The sequence below is a fragment of the Antechinus flavipes genome, chromosome 6 (genome assembly GCF_016432865.1).
Source record: "Antechinus flavipes isolate AdamAnt ecotype Samford, QLD, Australia chromosome 6, AdamAnt_v2, whole genome shotgun sequence".
In the NCBI taxonomy this organism is placed as follows: Eukaryota; Metazoa; Chordata; class Mammalia; order Dasyuromorphia; family Dasyuridae; genus Antechinus; species Antechinus flavipes.
In genome coordinates, this window is record NC_067403.1 from 201072699 (window position 1) to 201096524 (window position 23826).

General features: G+C 38.8%; 1 protein-coding gene across 4 annotated transcripts in view; it reads right to left on the reverse strand.

Moving 5' to 3' along the window:
- DNAAF9 (dynein axonemal assembly factor 9) overlaps nt 1-23826 on the reverse strand; it is a 162192-nt gene that overhangs the window by 52606 nt on the left and 85760 nt on the right. For all 4 annotated transcript variants that reach the window (XM_051965843.1, XM_051965841.1, XM_051965840.1 and 1 more), the window contains 4 exons: nt 23005-23055; nt 21521-21608; nt 9669-9772; nt 3619-3765 (listed from right to left, as the gene is read on the reverse strand). In XM_051965843.1, coding sequence (XP_051821803.1) covers nt 3619-3765; nt 9669-9772; nt 21521-21608; nt 23005-23055 — 390 coding nt within the window. The remainder of the gene's footprint in view (nt 1-3618; nt 3766-9668; nt 9773-21520; nt 21609-23004; nt 23056-23826) is intronic.

Sequence of the window (23826 nt, forward strand, 5' to 3'; positions counted from 1 at the left end):
TTATTTCAGTTGAAGAAACCATCTGTAAGATGACGTGGCCAGGATCGCACAACTAGTATTGTCTGAGGACACATAGGAACTCAGGCCTTCCTGACTGCCCACTGTGCCCCCCGGCTAAGCAGACTGGCAGGCTTCTTACAGAAGGAATACTAGAGCTGAGCTCTGAAGGAGCGAGAACGGTGAGGAGGGGGAGCCTCTGCAGCATGCGATTGGGGCACTGCCAGAGCAAAAGCAGGGAGAGCCCAGACGAGCTGTCCTGTGTGAGGAGGAACAAGGAATCCAGTGTTTGGGGTGGGGTCAAAGTAAGAAAGCTGGGCAGGTAAGACAGGCCAGGTTGTGTCAATCACAGGTACTAGAGGCACTGGGGGATGGGGGTACCAAGAAGGGGGATGGGGCTACCTTCTTGGAGTACCAAGAAGGAGAGTGACAGGATCAGACCTGGGCTCAGAAAATCACTTTGGCTGCAGGATGAAAGAGGAAGGGAGACCAAATAGGAGATTCCAAGAGTTGTGATAACAAAAACAATAATAATCGTCAGCATTTAAATGACACATAGAGATTTGCAAAGTACTTTACAAATATCTCGTTTTAAAACTCATTCTGATTGATTACGGAAAGCCAAGCTTCTAAGATACCTCTGCCAGTGGCTCACAGAGCTGGGAGGGCAGTGGGGCTCAATCCTGCAAAAACAGGGCAGAGGCTTAAAAAAAAAGCTGATTACTGGATTTCCCTAGTCGGAGTTCATTTCTTATATTACCAGCTCTATAAAACTGAGATTAAAAAAAAAAAAAAGAAAGAAAGAAAGAAAAAGAAATTACAGAGCCAGCTTTGTTGGGGACAGCTTCAACCTACTCCAACTTCATGAGCTTGATCTACCTTAGATTAAAATCTCTTGTGTTTTTAGACTTTTGCATAACAGCTCAGATCTCTTTCTCCTTTGGGAAAAATCTTCCAGCTGGTCTCCCATATGCATGGCATCCTCCTACTTTCATTTTCTGGTGTGACTGAGGAGACACCTTCCTCAAAACTCTGTTCCTAACACCAAAGCTTTGAGGAAGGGCTGGTTTGGTGCCACCCTTCAGGTGGGCAGACAGGCAGATGGGCACTGGAGCCACTGCTCCAACTTCCCCAGGCCCAGGAGGATAAGAGCCCTCCTACTGAAAGGAAGTCTTTCTTAATCCTTCCTCAAATTAGCATGTCAGTACTTCTCTGTTTATATCTTGGATCCCTGAACACTCCTGCCATGCAAATCTTCACTCTCTCCCATAGAATATAAGCACCTCGAGAGGGGGATTTTTTGTTTAGTATCCAGTACAAGTGGACGGGGCAGATGCTAATAATATGCTTGTTGAATTAGATTGGAAGCTTCTCAGAAAGGTATTGAACTCCACCAGCCACAGCTCTACTTCTACCTCAACTGAACCTGAGGAGAAAGCAAATTGAGCTTTTTTTCCTCATAATAGCTTCAAGATTTTTCAAGTTTCCTCAAATCTTTTTTTCCCTTTTCCAAAATGTGAGAAATGGATGGATATTTTGGTTTTCAGAGTTATGAAAATCAAATTGGAGAAATGAAACTTAAATTAGAAAACTGAAACCCAAGAGGACATCAAAGAATAATCAAGGGTGGAGTTTATCTTCCCCCCAAAAGAAGGTAAGCAGAAACTGACTTTTGTAGTACTACCAGGTGGTAGTTTGAGATTTAAAAAGAATCTTTTGTTCTTTGCCCTTAGCCTTCCTTGGTTAGCTTTCCCCTTCTAGAATGTAAGCTTCTTGGATGCAGAGACTGGCTGTGTAATGAGAGGTGGAGATTCACATCAGGTAATTTCTGAAATGTCCATTTAATGGAGAATCAGGGGAGGGACTTGTGCTTCAGGACAGGAAATAAAATGCTGTCTTTGGAGTTTCAAAGGTGTGTCTATTCATCTAGGCATCTATTCTTGCAAGAATGTAAAATAAATCTTTCCTGTATTCATCAGTGAATCAGTGGAGTTCTTGATAAGATATTTTGTTTCTTACAAAAAGAATCTCACAGAAAGGAAACTTTACTTTCTGTGTGGATACCTGTGGGTGTTCAATAAGCTGTTTCCTATCTAGTATATTTTTATAATGTTTTTAGAGGCAGGATTCCTTGAAATGATCATCTCTCTTCCTTGATTGTTGACAAGGTCTCTGACATAGGAAATTGGCCTCCAAGGATATCATTACCCATAATGGATGTTTCCCCCTACATGATCAATAACTCATTCCTTAACTGACATTTAACAAAAGTTCTTGGCCAATCCACTCTCACCATTAGGAAACATGGTAGATGGAGCACTAGACTTCCATCTGCCAAGCCTGGTCTACTTCCTTAAAGACTCCCATTTAAAAAAAAGACCTACACCTGCTCAGGAATTGCCAGAAAAATTCTATCATGGAGTTAGTTGGACAGAGTTAACAATAGTTAAGATAAACTTGAACCAACAGACAATGAGCTACACTGAGAAAACTAGGAAACAGACAGCTAGAAGAGAAGATTGTGAAACCTTTCCCTTGAGCACCTTTCAAAGCCCTTCTTTCTAGCAGCCTTCACTCTCAGGAAGAGGCGACAGCTAGCCACAAAAGTAGGCAAACAGACATGAAGTACCATACATCAAACAAGGACAAAGTCTGTTTTCTAAAACTGGAATGAATTAACAAGAAGAGATACAGATAAGAATTCCAGTAGTAACTACAGACTATTAATAAGGAGATTCATAAATAAGCAATCACTAGGAGCTAGGGATATCTACAAAAATGAAGAAGATTTTTCTCACACAAAAGATTAGGAGAGTCAGGTGCAGAATCGTGCCTCTCATACTGCAGGGAAGAAAGGAACTGGTGATTAGAGGCTACAAATGATGGCATAATCTAGAAATTTGACTCAAGAATTCTACTGCTAGAGCCAAAGGCACCTAATATCTAAACTAAGGATCCAAATATCAAAACAAGACCACGAAGAATGATTTTCTCTGGTTGATGAGAGAGTTACTAATTCAATCATACGCCTAAACATGGTCTAAACCCACAGCCTGTTTGGAATTGGGTGAGAATCTTCAAAGAAATAGAAAACCCATTGTTTACTCCTTTAGAAACTAAGCTTCACACTCCCAAAATCTAACTCAAGGGGGAGGTCTTGCAGATTAATTTAATTCCAGTGACCCTCTTCCATGTAATGATGGCCATTCTCTTATCAAATGTGCTCAAACTATCTTATCCCCTGTACTTTTCTCAGATAGCAGCTTAGAGAACCCAAATAGTCTAAACTTGGTTTCTAAGTTTCTGAGACTGAAACTGTACCCCATTTTGGCAGCTGCCTCAGTGAGGTCTCAGCAAAAGTTAGTGATAGGCAATATGGGGCCTTTTTCCATTCTTGGTGCTACTGCTTTACACGCATCCATAAAGTTTTTCCAACTTCATTGTTGACTTTCCTAACAATCACTTTTAAAATTGTTTGAAATGAACCAGCAGTAGTTTTAAAATACAACCCCCAACCTCAAACCACATTAAGTGCCTACTGTGTGCATTAGCACTGTGCTTATGTTTTGTCCCAAACTGGTTCACATTCTTTAAAGAAATCTTGAAATAAACTGGTGTTACCTCTGCATAGAATGCTTGATACATCTTGGATTTAGGGAAAAAGGCAATCATCAGAAAATTGCTCTCTGTGTGAAATTCAACTGGAAGATAAGGAAGCAAGGAACTTTTGAAGTCTATCAACAAGGCAGCGATAACACTGGTGGAATTCTACAAAGGGAAAAAAAAAAAGATTTTTTTTTTACTAAAAGCACTTTTGAAAAAGGAAGAGATTGTTTCCAGATACTTGTGTTGCCCAGCACCCATTTAGCCAATACAGAAACCAATAAATTCAAAAGAAACCAATAAATTCATCCTTACTATGTAAAAGACAATGCATGGAGCACAAAGATACAAAGGTAAAACACAACATGGTGCTTGCCTTCTAAGTGTTTACAATCTACTGGGCGGTTAAGACATAACACAAGGTAGAGCGTAATGAGTACAAAGGAGACATTCCAGACAAAGTGATAAATTTCACTTTCAGTTAGGGATGACTGTATTAAGTTTTCGTGGAAGAAGTGACATCTGGGTCAGTTCTTGAGAAGAGCAACATCAACAGGCAGAGGGGAAGATAATGATACCTATAGATTTGGGAAGGTTCCAGAATGAAGGAGAGTTGTAGTAGTGAGCACTTATTATATAGCACTTAAAGAGTTGCAAAGAACTTTAGACAAGTTATCTCATTAGACTCTCACAATAACTCAGGGAGGCAGGCTTTATTATTATCCCCAAAATACAGATAACTACCCTGTGTTTCAATTTCTTTAAGTGAACTGCCCAGGGTAATCCAGTAGCAGTTTTTGAATATCAGTCTTCCTGCCTCCAGGTCCAGTGTGCGATCTACTATCCCACCTGGTCGTCTCATCAGCCTTGCCACAATGCCAGGTATTCTCAAATAAATCAATGATTCCCACCAAGAAAGGAAGAACAGTGGCAGTTAGTCACTCTCACAGCTTCAGCAGGGAACATTTTGCCCCTCCAGGTGTACCAGTATTCCTGTTCTAATATTGTCTGCCTTTCTCCTTCCTCAATCTTTTCCATAGCGATGAAAGAAAATTAGGGAAGAGTCTCAGGTTTCCATCTGCTATGCCACGAAATCTCCTTTCCAGAGAATGCTGTTCCCCGCCTCTGTCTCCTGAAAGCAGAGAACCTGAAACTCTTCTCCTGTTGATCACTAGTCAGGGTTCCTACAAACATTTCTCTCAAGTAGATGAAGCTGCCTTCATTTTCCCTTTCATTACCAACTTCTCTCATTTCCTTCCCATATCCCACCTGAGCCCCATTCTGGCAAGGTCCTGTTCTCAGATAACTGGCACAATTGAAAAGCAATTTGATTATCTAATTAATCTCTGATAATGAATTAGATGCTATTAAAGTATGATGTCTTTTAGACACAACTAAATTCTAATAAGAGAGTAAAAGTTTAACAAACCTTCTACACCCAAAGAATGCATCTTCATAATGATCAAATGGCAGGAAAACTGACAGGTGCTTGGAGGACAGATTTTTGTTCCTGGTGCTCTTTATATCACACCTTATAGGTGTCTATCTGTTTTACCTCCTCATAGAAGGAGCCTTGTACCCACAGAATGAAGAACCAGTCTTCCAACTTAGGTGCTAGGTATAGAAAGGGGGCTGAGTTAACTCCCAAGCATACCTTTGGACAGGTGTTAGCAGTCAGCTTAAGCTAAGCTACAGCAAAGAGGTCAAAACCTTACTTTCTGAGGTCAATGTCACCCTAATACTTAATATGGGAAGTTGAACAGTGTATATACATACACATTCACAATCACTTTAGAAGTCAGGTGTTTTCTAGGATATGATTCCCTTTCTAATAGACTATAGCTTCAATCCAACCACACAAAGAATTATAACAATTCTCATTAACAGAGACTAATCATTTTTCCCCTGAAGATAGGCTGCAGTTCTCTGGACTTGCTGGGACTTTTTTTTTCTTTTTCTGTTAACACTGGTTAGAATTCAGTATTAGTAAAATGTTATTAAAATTGACCTAGTAGTTACTACTAAAGGGACCTGTATGTGCAAGAATGTTTGTGGCAGCCCTGTTTGTAGTGGCCAGAAACTGGAAACTGAGTGGTTGCCCATCAATTGGAGAATGGCTGAATAAATTGTGGTATATGAATGTTATGGAATATTATTGTTCTGTAAGAAATGACCAGCAGGATGATTTCAGAGAGGCCTGGGGACACTTACGTGAACTGATGCTGAGTGAAATAAGCAGAACCAGGAGATCATTATACTATATGATCAACAACAATACTATATGATGAGCAATTTTGATGGACGTGGCTCTCTTCAATAATGAAATGAACCAAATCAGTTCCAATAGAGCAGCAATGAATTGAACCAGCTATACCCAGAGAAAGAACTCTGGGAGATGACTATGAACCTATGAATTATGAACATAGAATTTCCAATCCCTCTGTTTTTGCCCGTCTGCATTTTTGATTTCCTTCACAGGCTAATTGTACACTATTTCAAAGTCTGATTCTTTTTGTACAGCAAAATAATTGTATGGACATGTATACTATATTGTATTTAACTTATGCTTTAACATATTTAACATGTATTGGTCAACCTGCCATCTCGGGGAAGGGGTGGGAGGAAAGAGGGGAAAAGCTGGAATAAAAGGTTTTGCAACTGTCAATGCTGAAAAATTATCCATGCATATATCTTGTAAATAAAAAAGCTATAATAAAAAAAAAATAAAATAAAATAAAATTGACCTAGTACAAATAATCCTATCTTGATAAATTATTCATATTTGGGACAATAAAGACTCATTAAGGAAAAAAGTCATATGCATCTGATCCTCAGAAAAATGTATCATTTGCAAATTTCAAGACATAACACAGCAAGAACCTTAGGTTTTTACCAAATGCAATAGCTTTATCAAAGAGGGATTTGCCAAATTCTCAGCAAGAAATAAACCCAAGTTCTCAAGGAGGACACAAAAGGAACAAAGTCCTGTTCACCAATTTTAGAGCACTAAAAGGGGACTCTGCTCAAGTCTGATTAGAATTAATCAATGAAAGTCCTATTTTACACAGCAGGGAGCAAACTGATAGAAATTACAATGCAGAGTAGAGGCTGAAAATAACTCTAGCTGTAGGAAGGAATTTATAGAAGAAAGATGACAGGTTCAACACTAATTTTAAAACAAAAGCAGGCATCACTGTAGCATATATATAACCTTCCAAATTAATATCCTGGGGGCCAAAAATGTCTTCCTAGCAACTCTAGTCAAATGCCCTTTTCAGACAGTCTAGGACAATAAATCTCACCAAAAATCCACATACAAGCATGCTACTTAACTGGGTAAAGTCCCTGCCTTTCAGAAAGCTAGCCTGCAGGAGACCCAAAGAGTCCCCCATTTCTGTGCCATGAGATTGCTATACCATAGAGAGAATGGCCAACCCTTGATTGTGTCACCCTTCCTCACCTCTTTCCTTTTTTCCTTCACTTTTGCTAGCTCCACTCTGTAAGAAACAATAAAACTTGACTTTAGGCTTTTAACAACTATCTGGCTCTGGGTCAGGGCTGATAACTAGATATGCAAAAAGCCACTGTTGCTTGAAAAGAGAGCCTCTTGAATGAAACAATTATAGGAAGGTCAGTATTAAAATAGCTACTGAATTACAAAGGTTCAGTCAATGTAGCATTAATGAGAATGGGAGAAGGATAAGGAGGGTCTCTTGTTTTTTTTTCTGTATTAGGATTGAACTGTTAGTACCATTCTAACCATTTGCTTACTAAATTAAGTGGCTGAAACTGCAGTGACAGAAATGCATTGAGTATGAGTTCCTCCAGGAGCAAATGAATAGGTCTCTCCTTCTAGACCTCTCACCAGGTGATACTGCCTATGGCAAGTTTGCTTATCTGGACCTAATCAGATATAGTGTTCTGCAGGACACTGATAGGCTCCCCAGAAACACCATGAACTCTTGTCAAACTCTGGTTTCAGTTAACCAAATATCACTCATATATGGAGATTATTCTGGTGATGGAGAAGACTCAGAGCGTACAGGTGCTCTTCTTCCTTCTCTGACATCAACAGGGAAGGAAAGTAATAATGGTCAGGATCCTTGGAGGGCATCTGAGTATTAGCCAACAACAGTAATCTTCTGTGTGTCAGCAGAGGCAGGGGAAAAGCAAAGGTCAGAGGACCATTCTACCCAGGAACCTGGGCTCCCAGGGATCAGTCAGTTAGGCTGAGAAGAGCTTCCCAGATGACCTTTACACTGGCTCTAAGGCAAAGATAAAGTGTGTCTTCCACATCCATGGACCCCAAGCACTCTACCTCCAGCTAGTCCATCTACTATAGAAGGCTGTATTTACTTCTGAGGGGGGCAGGTTAGTTAATCTGTTTCTGGACATCAATCTTGGTTCTCTAGAGGGGTCATGACCACAGGTTTTAAATATTTCCTAGGAGTTCTCAGAGAGTAGAAATGCATTTCTCTTTGCTCTAACCCAGCAAACAATCTACCACCCAGTACATGGCTTGAGAAAAATATAAACAGCAATTGCCACGAAGAGAAGCAAGGCACCCTGAGGTAGAAACAGGAAGTGTCATGTACCAGGTGAGTTAAGCCCCTACTCCCATCCCCACCCCATCCTGACTACCACTTCCTTTCAGATCCAATGGAAACATCCCAGGATAACAAATCCGAGAAGCCTGGGGAAAGCAGGAGCTATCAGACTCACTGCAAGGGACAAATCCCCAAGGAGAAAGGGTCTTCTCTGATAATACTGCAGCAACTACTGATTAACTGCCTTCAAAAGTGTCCTGGGAATAGTAGCGGCTCCCAGAGCACAGATCCTAGTTTTAGAGCTGCACCCAGAGCCATCAATTAAGGAAGCAACCCTTAGTGAGATGCAACCTTGCTAAAGTCCAAGCTTCCTCAGCAACCATAGGTACTACAGACCTAAAATAGAAAGTTCTTGTTCCAAAAATCATTAGAACGTTCAAATGGTTCAAAATAAGAAAAAGACATGATTTTATCACTGGAAACATTAGAGAAGATATACTACCATTGCTTTGCTGCTCTTTTAAGAACCATGGAACCTTTCCATGTGACTTATAGCTAAAACCTATGTGGGTTATCTCCACCATTAGAATGGGAATTTCTAGGGGCAGACTGCTCCTCCTTTTGCTTTTCATGTTTTAAGTGTTTAATAACTGGGTTTTTTTTTTTTTTCTAAACTCCCTCCCACTTGTTTATAAAATTCAATTTTTTAGAATTTTTTCCCCAAAGAAAAATGATTCTATACTTTCCCCTGTAAAAATTCTCTTAAAAAAACATGTCATTTATTCATCTCCATCCCTTTTCTAAAGAGCCAACTTTTCTTTTCTTTTCTTTTTCTTTTTTTTTTTTTACTTGACTTCTGTTTATCTCAATTTCCTCATATGTAAAATGGGAATAGTAATAGCATATACTTTCCAGGGTTGTGAGGATTAAATGAGATAGTGGGGGTTCAGACCTACTAGTGAGTGATATCACTGGATCAAAGTATATGCAGTCTGCTAACTTCTTTGAGTCTAGTCCTAAATTACTTGCCAAGATAGCTGAACTAATTCATAGCTCCATCAAGAACATATTCATGTACCTGTTTTCCATAACTCTTCCTATAATTGTCATTTTCCTTTTTTTTTTGGGGGGTCACTTTCACTAATTTTATGGTATAAAGTAAAAACTTAAGATTTGTAGAAATCTGAATTTCTCTGATGAGTAATGTGAAGCATTTTTCAAATGCTCATTGTTAGCTTGGAAACCATTTAAAAAAAATAATTATAACTTTTTATTGACAGAAGCCATGCCAGGGTAATTTTTTACAATATTATCCCTTGTACTCAATTCTGTTCTGACTTTTCCCCTCCTTCCCCCCACCCCCTCCCCGAGATGGCAAGCAGTCCTATACATGTTAAATATGTCACAGTATATTGGATACCATTTTAAAAAAATTTCTTGTCTTTATCCTGTATTTGACATAAAAATAAATGATGCAATAAAATAAAGAAAATGCAGGTCTGGTATTAATGAAACACTTACCCCATCATAGAAGGAAATGGAATTCATGTGATTCTTAGAAATGGTGATACTTCCATAATGACGGTGGGAAAATAAAAGACCATTTGAAAAGAAGTGAATTTTTCCTGAAAGAAAGAGACACCTCATTAGAGATGGTTTCCTCACATCTGAGGACCCTCAATACTGCTGACTCAGATCCAGGCCAGTGATGAGTATGCTCTTTAACATAAATTATACTCTACACATCTGTTACAGTTTTAGAGTCTGCAAAATCTTAAATCCATTTTTCCAGTTAAACTTCCCCACAATCCAGAGGGAAAGGCAGGGCACAGATTATTAGCCTTTTTTCACAGATTAGGAAACCAAGGCTCAGAGTGGTTTTGACTTCACCAAAATCATACAGCTATGAAAGAGGGCTTCAGAACACAAACTCAAGTCTTCTACCTAAAATATAATTTTTTTTCTATTTTATATATATATATATATGTAAAATATATTCTATTCTATTATGTCTCATTTAGTAGGACAATCCTCAAAAAAGAACAAGCATTTACTAAGTACCTACTACATGCTAACCACTTTTCAAATCATTGATAATGAAGCCCTTTAGTCCCATTAGCTTCAAGCATGTATTTAAAATAACAATTTGTATATAATACTATATTGGACTCCATACAGTGGATGAACTTCCATAGTTCCTGCCTTCTTACACCTTACAACCAGAGAGATCTAGCAATATAAACCAAAGAAAGAAATCACAGAAGTGGATAATGTTGATCATGAAACAATAATTGGTTAAGATATTTTCATACCACAGTGCAAGGGGAAGAGAAATTGTTATTTCTTATAGGGGTCTCCTTTGGCCAGAATTTTGGTTTAGAATTTGCGGGTATTTCTCTCTTTCTCTCTCCCCTATGTTTTTATTTTACTGAAAAAAAAAAAAGGAAAAAAAGAAAAACAGAAAAATAAAATAAAACAAAACAGAACAATATCATGTTCCCAGCAGATCAGGGAAGATTCAAAATCTCTAACAATAAATTACAGTCCATGAAAGGATATATAATAGTGATTATTATTATTATATTATAGTAATATTATGAATATCATGAGTATACATCTTTTCTTTGCTTCCTTTTAAGTTGTTCTTTTATTCTCTGCTGAACATTTTATTTTTTCCCCCTTTTTATCTCCTCCTTCAAATCTCCCCCAAGCAAGCTATAGTTAAATATATATGTACACATATATATACACACACACAAATACATGTATACACATATGCACACATATACATTTATACATACTCCATATACACATAACTTTATACATGCATACACACATATATTCAGACACATACATCTATGCATTTACCCATATGTAAACATGCATCCCAAATATTAGTATAGCTGACATGTAACAGATTGCTCTTGATTGAATGTTAAGTTCGACTTTGTCTTAGATCAATGATTACTAGGCTGTACTTTTTTTTTTCTAATAAATTTTCTCTCCTCTTTCCTATCCCTGCCAACTCTTCTACTTTAATTTTACTCCTTAACTTGCCTTGCTATTATTAACTTCCCCCCACCCATAGATCCTCCCCTTGTCTTTTTCTCTCACCCTTTGCTTCCCCCTCTGCCACTCTCCTCTCTTATTTCTTTGTAGACTTTGGAGGGTGCTATGCCCTTCATAGTATACATATAGTATTGCCTATTGAACCCATTCCTGATGTGAGCAGGTTTTCAAAATTACAAGTCCTCCTTCCCCTCTAATGCCTTTGTGTGTAGTCTTCCTCTGCACCTCATTTGTAATAACATTAGTATTTTATCTTTTTCTAGGCGGTTTTGCTTTTTAGAATCAAATCATACTCAACTCTGCCCCAATCTTTCTTTTGAGCTATCCAATTGTTGATGTCAATCTTTAACATGATATTCATTTCCATGTAAAAAAACATAAGCAAATTGTTCATGTTAAGTTCCTTGAAACTGATCTTTGATATTGGCTCTTATATAATAAATTTTCTATTGAGTTTGGGTTTGGTTGAAATAAAGTATTGAAAATCTACAACTTCATTGAATGTCCATTTCTTTTCATTTATTATTATGGACAATTTTGCTGGGTATGTTAATTTTGGGTACAGGTCTAGTTCTTTTGAATGCCGGTATGATCCCACGGCCTGCGATCTTTTATTGAGGATGCTGATAAGTCCTATGCAATTCTAACTGTAGTTCCAATGTATTTGAATTTTTTCCCTTGTTTCTTGAAGAATTTTTTTTTTTTGACTTGAGTGTTTTGAAATTTGGCAATAATATTTCTAGGGGTTTTCCACAAAGAATCTCTTTGGTGATAATTGGTGAAATATTTCTATTTCTACATTCCTCTCCTGTTCTATTACTCTAGAATAATTTTCTTGGATTATTTCTTGCATTATTGTGTCAAAGTTCCTTTTTTGGGGGCACAGTTTTCAGATAGTCCAATTATTCTTATATTTTCTCTTCTTGATCTGTTCTCTAGATCTGTTGTTTTTCTTATGTTTCACATTCTGTTCTATTTTTTCATTCTTTTTGTTATATTGTTTTGTTATTTCTTGGTCTCTTCTCAGCTTTACTATCTTCCCCTTGTTAAATTCTAATTTTCAAAGAATTATTTTTGTCTTTAAGGCTCTATCTCCTTTTTTAGTTGGTTAACTTTTTTTTTTTTTTATAATAATCTTGTTTTTCTTGGATGGTTTTTAATCTTTTTTTTTTTTTTAAGTTTCCTCTCAATGTCTTTCATTTGATTTTTAATTTTTTTTTTAAATTCTTTTATCAATTCTTTCTGGGCAGGGAACCATTTAACATTATTCTTTGGGGTACAAAAAGCTTTTTTTACTTCAGTGTCCTTCTCTGATGTTGAACCCTGGTCTTCCTTATTCCTACAGTAAGTTTCGATGGTGGAGTTCTTTGTCACTTCATTTTTTTTTTTTAAATGAAAAAATATTATTGTTAAGTCCCTCTAATGTTGGAGTAGGGGAATGATACCTCTGGCTTCACTTCAGCTCTCCCCTCTGACCTGGAATCCCAAACCAAGACCTCTACCCTCCTGCAAGTACCCCGCAACTAACAGCGTCCGTGCCCTACTTTTCCATTATTCCTGGTGTGCTGGTTCCTTTCTCCCCCAGGGCAGCTTCTCTGTAGTACAGCTGGGCCTGGCATTTCTAATCAGCTGAGGTTCACTTAAGCTTCCAACTTGGCCCATAGGGCGGGAGGTAAAAGTTTCTGTGGTTCCTGTTGAAGTTCTAGCCAAACCCAATTAGCCTCAGGAGTCCCCAGTTGGTGTTTCTGAGTGCTAGCCTGGACATATTTGCACTTCACACAGGTTAATCCAGGCCTGGCATCTCCTTGGATTGAACTAGAACACCTGTTCTGCCTCAAATCTTGATTTTTCACCAGTCTGTGTTTGTTCCAAAGCACAAATTTGTTTTGTTTGTGGGGAAAATCTGGAGAGCTTGAAATTTACTGACCTATTCCACCATCTTCCCAAAATCCTTGTGGTTACCTTTTTATGAACTTCTGGTCTGTGACTGGGTTTGTGAATATGGTTACGGATTAAGGGTGTGTTAACTTGGGCCCTAACTCCAGAAGGGATGAAGAGATCACAAGTCTAGGTGACTGGGCTAAGTGGGAAACAGCCCCATTAAAGGAGGAGGGGGTGAATAAATAAGTATAGTTCTGTAGTAACTCAGAGATCCAAGAGAATGAAGCTTGGGGATTGCCTGTCTGAACTTGGCCAGAATTGGGGAACTGATGGTTCCAACATTTCCTCAGTGGTCAGAAGATCTAGAACTAGTTGTTCAGCATGGGACACAGGTGATAATTAGGGGAATTATATGGTTAGAATTTGCTGATTATCTTCTAATTAGGCTAACTTGGAAAGGGAGAATTTTAGGAGCTATTGGAATGCCAGAAGAGAAGGCCCAGCAAAGAGCAGTAGGGGTATTTTCAGGAACAAGAAGGAGAGTTCCAAGAGGAAAACTCAATATCCCTAATATCAATAGGGTCATAGGATCATAGGATCACACCAGTGAGGCTTTCAAGGCCCAGATGATATGTAGCAATGAGAGAAAAGCAAGACTTGGAAGAAATACCACCATAGACGTCAGGTAGTTTAGTAAGTTGCAAGTAATGGAGAATCACAGATAAATGCAGTTTTCTTCTTCAATTAGTGAAATGTCACATTTGTTAATTTGTGCTTTGGGCTCAGGTATGGAGGGGGGTATCCCTGAAAACACCTTACTACTGTTCCTTACATTCAAGTTGTTTATAAAAATTTCAAAATAGATTGAAAACACTCCAAACACTAAGCTGGGGCCAGTTTCTGGACCATCTGGAGGACCACAAAAAGGAATAAGAGATCTAACATTTTGCAGATTTTTCTGAGCCTAAAGAAGCTGTCAAAAAGCTAATGGACCTATTTTATCAGATACCCTTTGAGTATTGCCCACGTCTTCTCTCATTTGAGTGCTCACTCAATATTCTTTTGTCAGACTGATGGGAAAATTATAAATTCTTGGATCTCCAAATCTGAAATCTTCAGAAACACATGATAATGTTAAGTTCACAGAAGCATAGATAGAGAGTTGGAAGGGAAATGAGATCATCTCATCCAGGGCTTCTTAAACTTTTTTCATTAGCAACCCCTTTTTGCCTAGGAAATTAAGTATATAGGTATATAGGTATATAAAATAAGTTTACAAATCAAAAATTTACTGATAATAAATCATAATTTTTCAATCCCAACATTCAATTACAAGACCTCATATGGGTTCACAAACCAGTTTAAGAAGCTAAGATCTAATTCAGTCACCTCATTTTATAGGTAAGGAATCTGAGACTGGGAAAGTTAAGTGGTTGGTCCAAAGTCTCCCAAGTTGTGTCAACGGAGGTATTTGAGCTTAAGTTTCTTTGACTCAGGCTTCTTTCACTCTAGCCCAGTTCAGACCTGCTTAGAAACACTCCATTCTTCCCAGGAGAGAAGTTACAGACAGCTGCATATTCCCAATCTTCACACGAGACTAATCTCAAAGAAAGAACACTAACCTAGCCAGGCTCTAGAGGTATCACTGTCAACTCTATGTACAAATGGAAAATAATGCTTAGCTAAATGGACTTAGTCTATGGATGGGAGCAATGGGTATTTTGAGCTTCCTTTTTTGTCAAGGTGGCACAGTGAAGAGAGCTCTGAGCCTGGAATCACGAGGACCTCAGTTTTAATTTGGTCTTGAATGCTTACTAGCTGTGTGACTCTAAGCAGATCATCTAACCTTTGTCTGCCTCCGTGTCCTCAATTGCAAAAGGGGGGTAATAATGGCATTGACCTCCCAAGACTGTTGTGACAATCAAATGAGGTAATAATTGTAAAGGGCATGGTACCCATTAAGTGCTATATAAATGTTAGTTATTATGATCTTTAAACTATAGTATTTTTTAAGTGTAGCTTTTTATTTTCCAAATATATGCAAAATAGTTTTCAATATTCACCCTTGCAAACCTTATGTTCCATATTTTTCTCCCTTCCTTCCTCTACCCTTCTTCCCTAGACAGCAAGAAATTCAATATAGGTTAAACATGTGCAATTTTTCTAAACATATTTCCACAATTATCATGCTGCACAAGAAAAATAAGATCAAAAAGGGAAAAAAATGAGAAAGAAAAAAACCAAGCAAGCAACAAGAAAAGTGAAAATACTATGTTAAGATTCATATACAGATCTCTTTCTGGATACAGATGGCTTTCTCCATCACAAGTCTATTGAAGCTTGAATCACCTCATTGTTGAAAAGAGCCAAGTACATCACAGTTTATCATCACACAATCTTGTTGGTGCTGTGTACAATGTTCTCTTGGTTCTACTCATGTCACTTAGCATCAGTTCATGTAAGTCTCTCCAGGCTTTTCTGAAATCATCCTGCTGATCATTTCTTACAGAACAATAATATTCCATTATATTATTCAGCCATTCTCCAACTGATGGGCATCCACTCAATTTCTAGTTCCTTGTCACTACAAAAAGAGCTGCTACACACATTTTTGCACATTTGGATCCCTTTCCCTCCTTTAAGATCTTTTTGGAATACAGACCCAGTAGAGACACTGCTGGATCAAAGTATGTACAGTTTGATAGCCCTTTGGGCACAGTTCCAGATTGCTTTCCAGAATGGTTGGATCACAAACTGTAGTCTTAAGAGTAATACTTTGCATCAAGAGTTTGAAAGGACAGTCTAGAAGAAGTCAAACCCAGATCTGAAGAAGTCATCTCCTCAACAAAATTCTGACAAAATGACCTTTAGGAATATCCCTGTTTTTTACTACTTACTACCAATTCAAGGAGTCCATTTTTTGGACAGCTATAATGAAATGAATTCTCCCTCATCCGGCAGTAAATGTCAGAGGCAATGTGGTCGAGAAAAGAGAGGGCTGGCCTTGAAGTCACAAAACTTTTGTGACTTTTGCCTCTAATCTTTAGTGGCTATGTGGCCATGGACAAACTGCTTGACCTCTCCGTATTTCAGGCAATTCTCTGAGAATTTAATGTAATCGATGTTGATGGAGGGAGTTTTCATAGAAAAATTATAGTTCTTTAACCACTGACTTATCAAGAGTGAAATCTTTCTCCCTGTCACTCATGTGCAGGAGTTCTTAATCTGCCTTTTGAGCTCATCACTACAAATCTAGTCCTCCTTACCCATGAAACCTACATCCCAAGTTCTACTCCTCTTTATGTGGCCAGCTTGTTTTCAAGTCTCCCCACCATAATGGCTGACCTTCTATCAGCGTGCTCCAGCTTGTCAATAGTCTCCCTAAAATGTGGCAGCTAGAACTGAATCTGACTCCTTTGGTGTGCTCTTACAGGTAGAAACTCACCTCAAAACTTCCTCATTCTAGGGACTAGAATGTGATTGAGCTTGAGTTTAGGGGTTGCTAACATCATGCTGCTGCAGCAAGAGATAATAGAAAACATCATTCTCTTCAAATTACAAGACCCAAATGTAAACCCTTACCTTCCTCCTAATAGCTAAGTGATCTTAGGGAAGTCACATGACTTCTCTGAGTATCTGTAAAGTGTAACTAATTATTGGTTACTGCTGTCAGTCATTTCAGTTAGGCCTGACTCTTTAGGCCCCATTTGGGATTTTCTTGGCAAAGTTACTGAAATGGTTTGCCATTCCCCTTCTCTGCTTCATTTTACAGATGAGGAAACTAAGGCAAACGGTAAAATAATTTGCCCAGAGTCACGTAGCTAGGAAATTTCTGAGGCTGGATTTGAATTTAGGAAGATGGGTCTTTTTGACTACAGGCCTGACACTATTCATGCACCTAAATCACTCATGGGTCTATCTATATGTAGTGGAATATATCATTGATTATTAATATATATTTGAGCTTTAAGTCAAACAAAATCTCCAGAGTATTTTTTTCCTATGTAAGTTGTTATCTAGTCACATTCCCCTATTCTATACTTGGGTAACTAAGTTGTTAAGTCTAATTGTTGAACTCCACATTTTCATAATCTATTCCTACTAACCATCATTTAGCTATTTAGATCTGGCCATGGTACTAAGGCTGAATATCTTTTGATATTGATATTTTGATAAGTATGATGCTTATGCTTTTGTCTTATAACACTGCAAAGGGAATTCTGGTTATATGAGCAAGAACAAGTACACATATTACAGGGGAACATGCTCTCAGCCACTAAAATCAGGAATGAATTGGTAAGGAAGAGAAGTTGAAGTTTCAGGACAAGACTTGGGATCTCTGCCCCCTATCTGACTCACTGACCCTGTGTTTGCTTAATGAAAACATGAATCCTTAAATGTTCAGTATTTCCTTTTTGCACAGATTCTAGTGAGTATGTGCCTTGGTCTGTAATCTTCCTAAGTATAGGGCCCAGGGCCAAGTGGTTCTCATTATACTGCATCTAGCACAACTAAGCAATATTTACTGAAGATCTCGTTGGGGTGACAAATAATGAGAACAGCTTACACATCTTACAAGGTAAGAATTAAAGAAGTGATAAATAGAGACTGAGGCAGATGGATATCAGAGAATACACATGTATGAACACACATCTAAGAACCAGGGAACCAGATGGCAGGGATTGCTGAAAGGCAGAGTCTGCACAGTAGATGCTCAGTTAGTAGGTTTGGTAGCTAATTTCTGGCTGCTGACTTAAGGGTCAGGGAATAATTGTATTTTGAGGGTACAACTTGTCCAGGGAGCTGTTCTGTTATTCCTGGCAAGGAGAATCTTCAATTTTGTCTTTTAGAACCTATGTCTTATTCCAATAGATTCAGGATAGAAAATGCCATCCACAGAGAGAATTATGAAGACTGAATAGTGGGCCAAGCATGTTATTTTCACCATTCTTGGTGTTGCTTATTTTTTCTTTCTCAACATGAATAACATGGAAATATAGTTAAAATAGCTATACATGTTAATCTGTATCAGATTCCTTGCTGTCTTTCCAAAAAAAATTTGAAACACAAAATGTTACAAAAATGAACGTTGAAAACTATCTTTATATGTAACTGGAAAAAATAAAATAAATAATATAAACAAATAAAATAATATAAATATAAATACTACTACTACTACTAATAAATAAATAAATAAATAAAATAATAAAACAAAAAAGAAAAAAGAACTCGTCTAGAAAAAAAGACCCCTTGTCTTACTACCAGGTAGAACCTCCTTCCTGAAGTTTTCCTTGACTCCTACTCCACCAAGTTCTCTGGACTCTCTCCCTCCTCAATTTACCTTGATTATGCTTATATGTGTACTGCCCCTCAGTAGAATGTAGTTCATTGAGGGCATTTATTTTTGTTTTTATATTCACTCCTATGCTCATGGTAGGCATATAATAAATAGATAACTCTTGAACTGAACTAAGAAAGAAGATCCCTTCCTTACTGTGGGACAACCAAGGTCAAAGTGAGAAGAAGATGGCCTATCAGTTTCCTGACTCCAGGGGACCAATAGAAGGAAGGAGAGGAACTACCGGAACAGTGGGGCTCCCTCAAACAGTTTCAATAAATGCAAATGATAACAGATGCTAGCTGCAGAGTTTTAAGGTTTACAAAGTTCTTTATCGACATAACTTCATTTAATAGAGAGTCTTCATCATCTCAGCTTAAGGGAAAAGACTATGGGAAGAAAAACTTACTATGTTTTGCCCAAGGGAGCATACACTATGAGGAATAGAACATTTAGGAAATTTTGGTCTTGTTTTAGCTGGAGAATTTCCTCTCAAAGCTTCTTAGTCACCTTCCCATTAGGGAACGTTAAGGATGGGTAGAGAGAACTGGCGAGCAGAGTCTATGCTCTGCCTCCATTGGGAAGTCCCCTTCTCTTTCCTTGTGCCTGAAAGGGTCAGTTTATGTAAATGGAGGCGTTAAAGGCAGGAAGGGGGCACATAGGCTCCCAATTATAACTGAGAAGATCCCCATACTGCCAGTGATTACCTGGCAAGCCACTCCACCACTACATGCCTCAGTTTCTCTAGTTATAAAAAGAGGGAATTGGACTAGAAATAAATCCCAAATTCCCAATGATCCAAATTAGTCAAAACTCTGGGTTTTCTTGTTGATTAAGGTTGGAATGATACCCCTCTTCTGTCAAAAGATGAGAACACACCTATTTCCAGAATTCCTCTGCAAATGGACTTCTGTCTGGTGCAGAGAGGGAGAGGTACATAAAACAATCCCCAGTGAGTGCAAAATATTGCATACATCACTAGCTATCGTTGCTGCATTGGTTTTGATGAGTTGTTTTCCTCTGTTACAAGAAAAGGCTTCTTGGTTGCGGGTAGGAGTAGGAATTTATTCGGAAATGACTATGGTGTAAAAAGGCATCAATAAAACATTAATAAAAAAAAAAAAAATCAAATCCATAGTTGCACGATCCCTTCCCTAAGGTGCTTAGAATCTTGCAGAAGAGACGATGTGTACATAAATTAAAATGCTACAAAATAATCATATAATAAATTAGAAAGATACAAACTAAATGTTTTGAGAATTCAGAGGAGAAATAAGATCATTGCTGGCTGGGAGCCATCAAGGAAAGTTTCACAGAGAAGGTGACATTTAAGCTGAGCTTTGAGAGCTGGAGAGGATTTCACAAAAGGTAGAGACGAGGAAAAGTGGGAGCAAAGGCATAGAAGCAATGACTGCAACAAGTAGCCTTTATGTAGCTCCTACTATGTGCTGAGCACTGTGCTAAGTGCTTTCTAATCATTATCTATTTGATTCTCACAATGAGCGAGGTGGTGTTATTACCCTCGTCTTACAGGTGAGCAAACTAGGCCCAGGGTCCTGCAGCTACAAAATGTCCAAGGCTACACTGGCCCCGGCTCCTTAGGCCTCCAGGTCCGTGTTCCATCCCCTGCACCCCCAGTGCGTTTGAAGAACGGTTCAGTGTCACTGGAGCGTAAGGCTGTGGCTGTGTGGGGATGGGGCAGAATGAGTCCGTCCTGGGCAGCTGGGCCCAAGCAGGCCAGGGGGTCTCGGAGGAGCCAAACTCGGGGAGGAGACATTAATGGTCAGGCCCCTTGCCCCTCCAGCATCTGGAGCTTCGTGCATTGGGGACCCTGTCCTTGGCCTGCCCTTACTCCCTCGTAGTGGGACAGTGTCTCATGGCACAGTGGCCTCCCACCGCTGTCCCAGCACCCTGGCTGCCTGGCGGTCACCAGGAAGGCCTGGGCAAGCTGAACAAGACAGAAAACCAACTTCTTAGAAACGCAAAAAAGATTCTGGATGGGCCCAGCCACCTACCCTCAGGCTTTCTCAGAGGCTGCAGACAGGCCCAAATCTTGTTGGAGAAAGTAATGTGACACAATAGCAACTATTTTTCTAACAAGGCTCTTTGCTAACGAGGTGCACACTTCTCTTGGCAAATCTCCTTCCTAAATATTATAATTGGCTCCGCCATGCAATTGTACAACAGCATCTGTGTTATGGCTACAATCTACTATTTATAGACTGTCACTACATCCAAGGGCTGTGTTCCTTTAGCCCAGGTTCCTGGCTCAGATCCTGCCATCCAAGGTAGGATAAATTTCATGCTAGGACCAAAAAGTTCCAAACTCTTCCATGGATAAGGTGGCAGACTCCATTATTTGTCAGAGACTTTTAACAGGCATCTTTAATGAACATATCTTTTTTGTCTTTCTCTTCCTAGGGAAGAGAAAAGATGAACCAGGTCAGGTAAGAGAGGTCAAAAAGCTTTAATGAGGAAGGACATTTGTTGCCAGACAGAATACTTTAAAAAGGAAGAAAAAATTGTTCAAACTGCCCAGAATGGCCATACCTTTTTAGGAAAAAACTGAAGAGATTTGGTGAAGGAATTAGATTTTCTCCAAGGAAGGCCAACTTATTTTGAGTCTTGAAAGAAAAGGCAATTCATATGGAATTAAAAAGCAACATTAAAAAGGTCAGCAGTTCATGTTAGGGCTCCTGATTTGAAGAGGAAGTCAATGCTGGTTTTTAAGCAGAGTCCACTGAAGAGAACTTTTCCTCCCTATTTCATCCACTTTGGGAGCTTTCTGATGACAGGACCTAGTCCCAGAAGTATGGGGTCTATCCAGATCCATCACTCACTACAGTTTGAAACTAGAAAAGTCATTTACTTTTTGATAATTTCAGTTGTTTTATCTGCACAATAGATTGATAATCCTGACTGACTCAGAGGACCTGACTCTGAAAATGCTTTTGGAATGATAAAACCCTTCTGATGTTTAAGTTTCTGGTCATCATTCTGATCATATTTGCAAATACCATCTACAAGAAATGAAGTTCCAAGAGTCAATCAAAGAAGATCCTCCTCAGGGAGAGTCACTGCTTACCTTCTTCTGGCCAGGCTTGGGCATTGCTTGAATAAATATATGCTTTTTCTCCTCCTGTCAAGTGGGTACCCAAGAAAGACTCAGTCTTCTAAAATTAAAAAAAAAAAAAAAAGAAATTCTCACTCAGAAGAATTAACAATTAAAAACTCCACTGAGCCACATTTTCCCATATGACTTCCACTTCTGGCAGACTGTAAGGGGGTCTCAAGGTCACTCTCCCCATTCTTGAATCAAGCAGCCCAATACCTCAATGCTCAGAAGCCACCTCAGACACTGCAGGATGGAAGGACAGGGCAAGCCACATGTGCTCTAACTGGGGAGCCACCATCTTCTAGGAAGGCTGATCCTGCAGGGACCACCAGCTATCAATTCCCATTTTGTTCAAGGGGGCCACAGAGAGATGCTTTGCTCAGCAGGAAGTTGAATGGACCTCAGTATTCTGCCGACATACTAACACATCCTTCAGTCTGAAGAATCGTGCTGAAAGGCCTTTGGAGGTCTTAGGAATTGGGAAGATCAGGAAGGGGACAGAGAAGGAAGGGATGGGAAGGCATGGAAGCAGCCATCCAGCAGGAATGTCCTTAGAGGACCTGAGGTAAATGGCTCTAAATTTTCCAAAAGGTCCCACTGGAATAGCTATTAAAATGTGACCAAGAAATAGAGCAAGGAATTATTTAGACGGAAGCAGGAGGTGCTCTGGAGCCTTGAATGAAAAATACGAATCCTGCAAAATGTTCATTCCATACTCCAGGGCAAGACCAAGGATTAAAGGACAAAGGAAATCCAACCCCAGGAGCCCCCATGTCTGTCTGCACCCCCTGCCCAGACAGGAAATTATTCCTAGGGTCACTCACTCAGCACACTCAGCCTCAATTGCCCTTGGTGCCAGGGCTCTGGGCTTCAAACAAGGTCAGACTGTCCATGGTGTCTGGGTGACAGTGAAAGAATAATATATGTGCTGCCATTATTAAAGGGCATCAAACACTTATGTATACCAATTAACGAATATACTCTTATCCCAGACACCAAAGCCTGGAGATGATGGTATTGCCTTTTTATTTATTTTATTTATGAAAGAGGAGAAGAGAAGGCAGCTGGGTTTTCTGGTTGTAAAAACCTTAAGTTTTGATTGACCTGTAGAAGCCTGATGCTGCTCAGCTCCCAGATCCTTCAACTGCTTGCTTGAGCCAGTTTTCACTGTGCCCTCTGAGAACAAGAACTTAAGAAGCAGAAAAGATTTCCATTGTTTTCCTACCATTAATGATTATTTCTGGACCTCCCTGGAAGAGGGAAAGGGCATCTGAATGGGAACTAAAGGCAAGTAATCACTTTTTGGCTGCTCTCAGTCTGCCTACGTAAGTGAATAATTTAGAAATTTTGTAGATTTAATCATTTGTATATTGGGATCAATTACTGGAATTTTCCTTTGACTAGCAGCTATTTTGGAACCTTGTGTTACTATTTAGAATATAAACATTACTCACCTTTACCAAGAGCTGGGCCTTTTCTGATAATTTCACTTCAATATCTTCCACCTGTTCCAAAATAATGCCAACTTTGATATTTAATATTTCACAACTTGTAAGAATGTCCATCTGCTTGAGAACAGAGCTTCTTAACCTGAGTTCCATGAACTTGTTTTATAAATATTTTGGTAACTGTATGCCAGTATAACCAGTTTCCTTTGTAATCCTATTATTTTATGTATTTAAGAACATTTTCTGAAGAAGGGTTCATAGTTTTTACCAGACTGTCCAAAGGGTCTATAACATGAAAAGAACTCCTGTTATCAGAACAACGTTTCTTGGAACACTCTGAAAGCAAGGCTTGGAAGACCCTCTTCTGCCAGGTTCTCTGGGCACCCATAATTGGATGTCCAAGGCAATGCAGTTCTTTAAACTGGAACTTTTAAATCAAAGGAGGTGTTCAAAAGGGAAAATTTCTAAGAGGATACTTAGTTTTAACAAGAAGAAAAATACTTAAAAACCAAAATATTTTTAGAGGGGCTATGAGAACCTCTTCTCATTCAAACTTGTAATTCTTTAAATATGTTCAATGTCATGAATAATGCTACTTGTTGATCCTATTAGGTGAGGACCATGAAAACAGATGAAGAAACTGGCTCTGGAATATATGAAATTCTTGTTATACTTTCATGAATCTAAGCTACTCAAATTTTGTCCCAATTCTTATTAGGACATATTTCACACTATTTTTTCTTAATGTTTATTTCTGTAGAAACATGGCAAATGCCAAATAAATTCATTCTGGATCTTAGAATTAATAAATTAGTGATCCAAGGACCC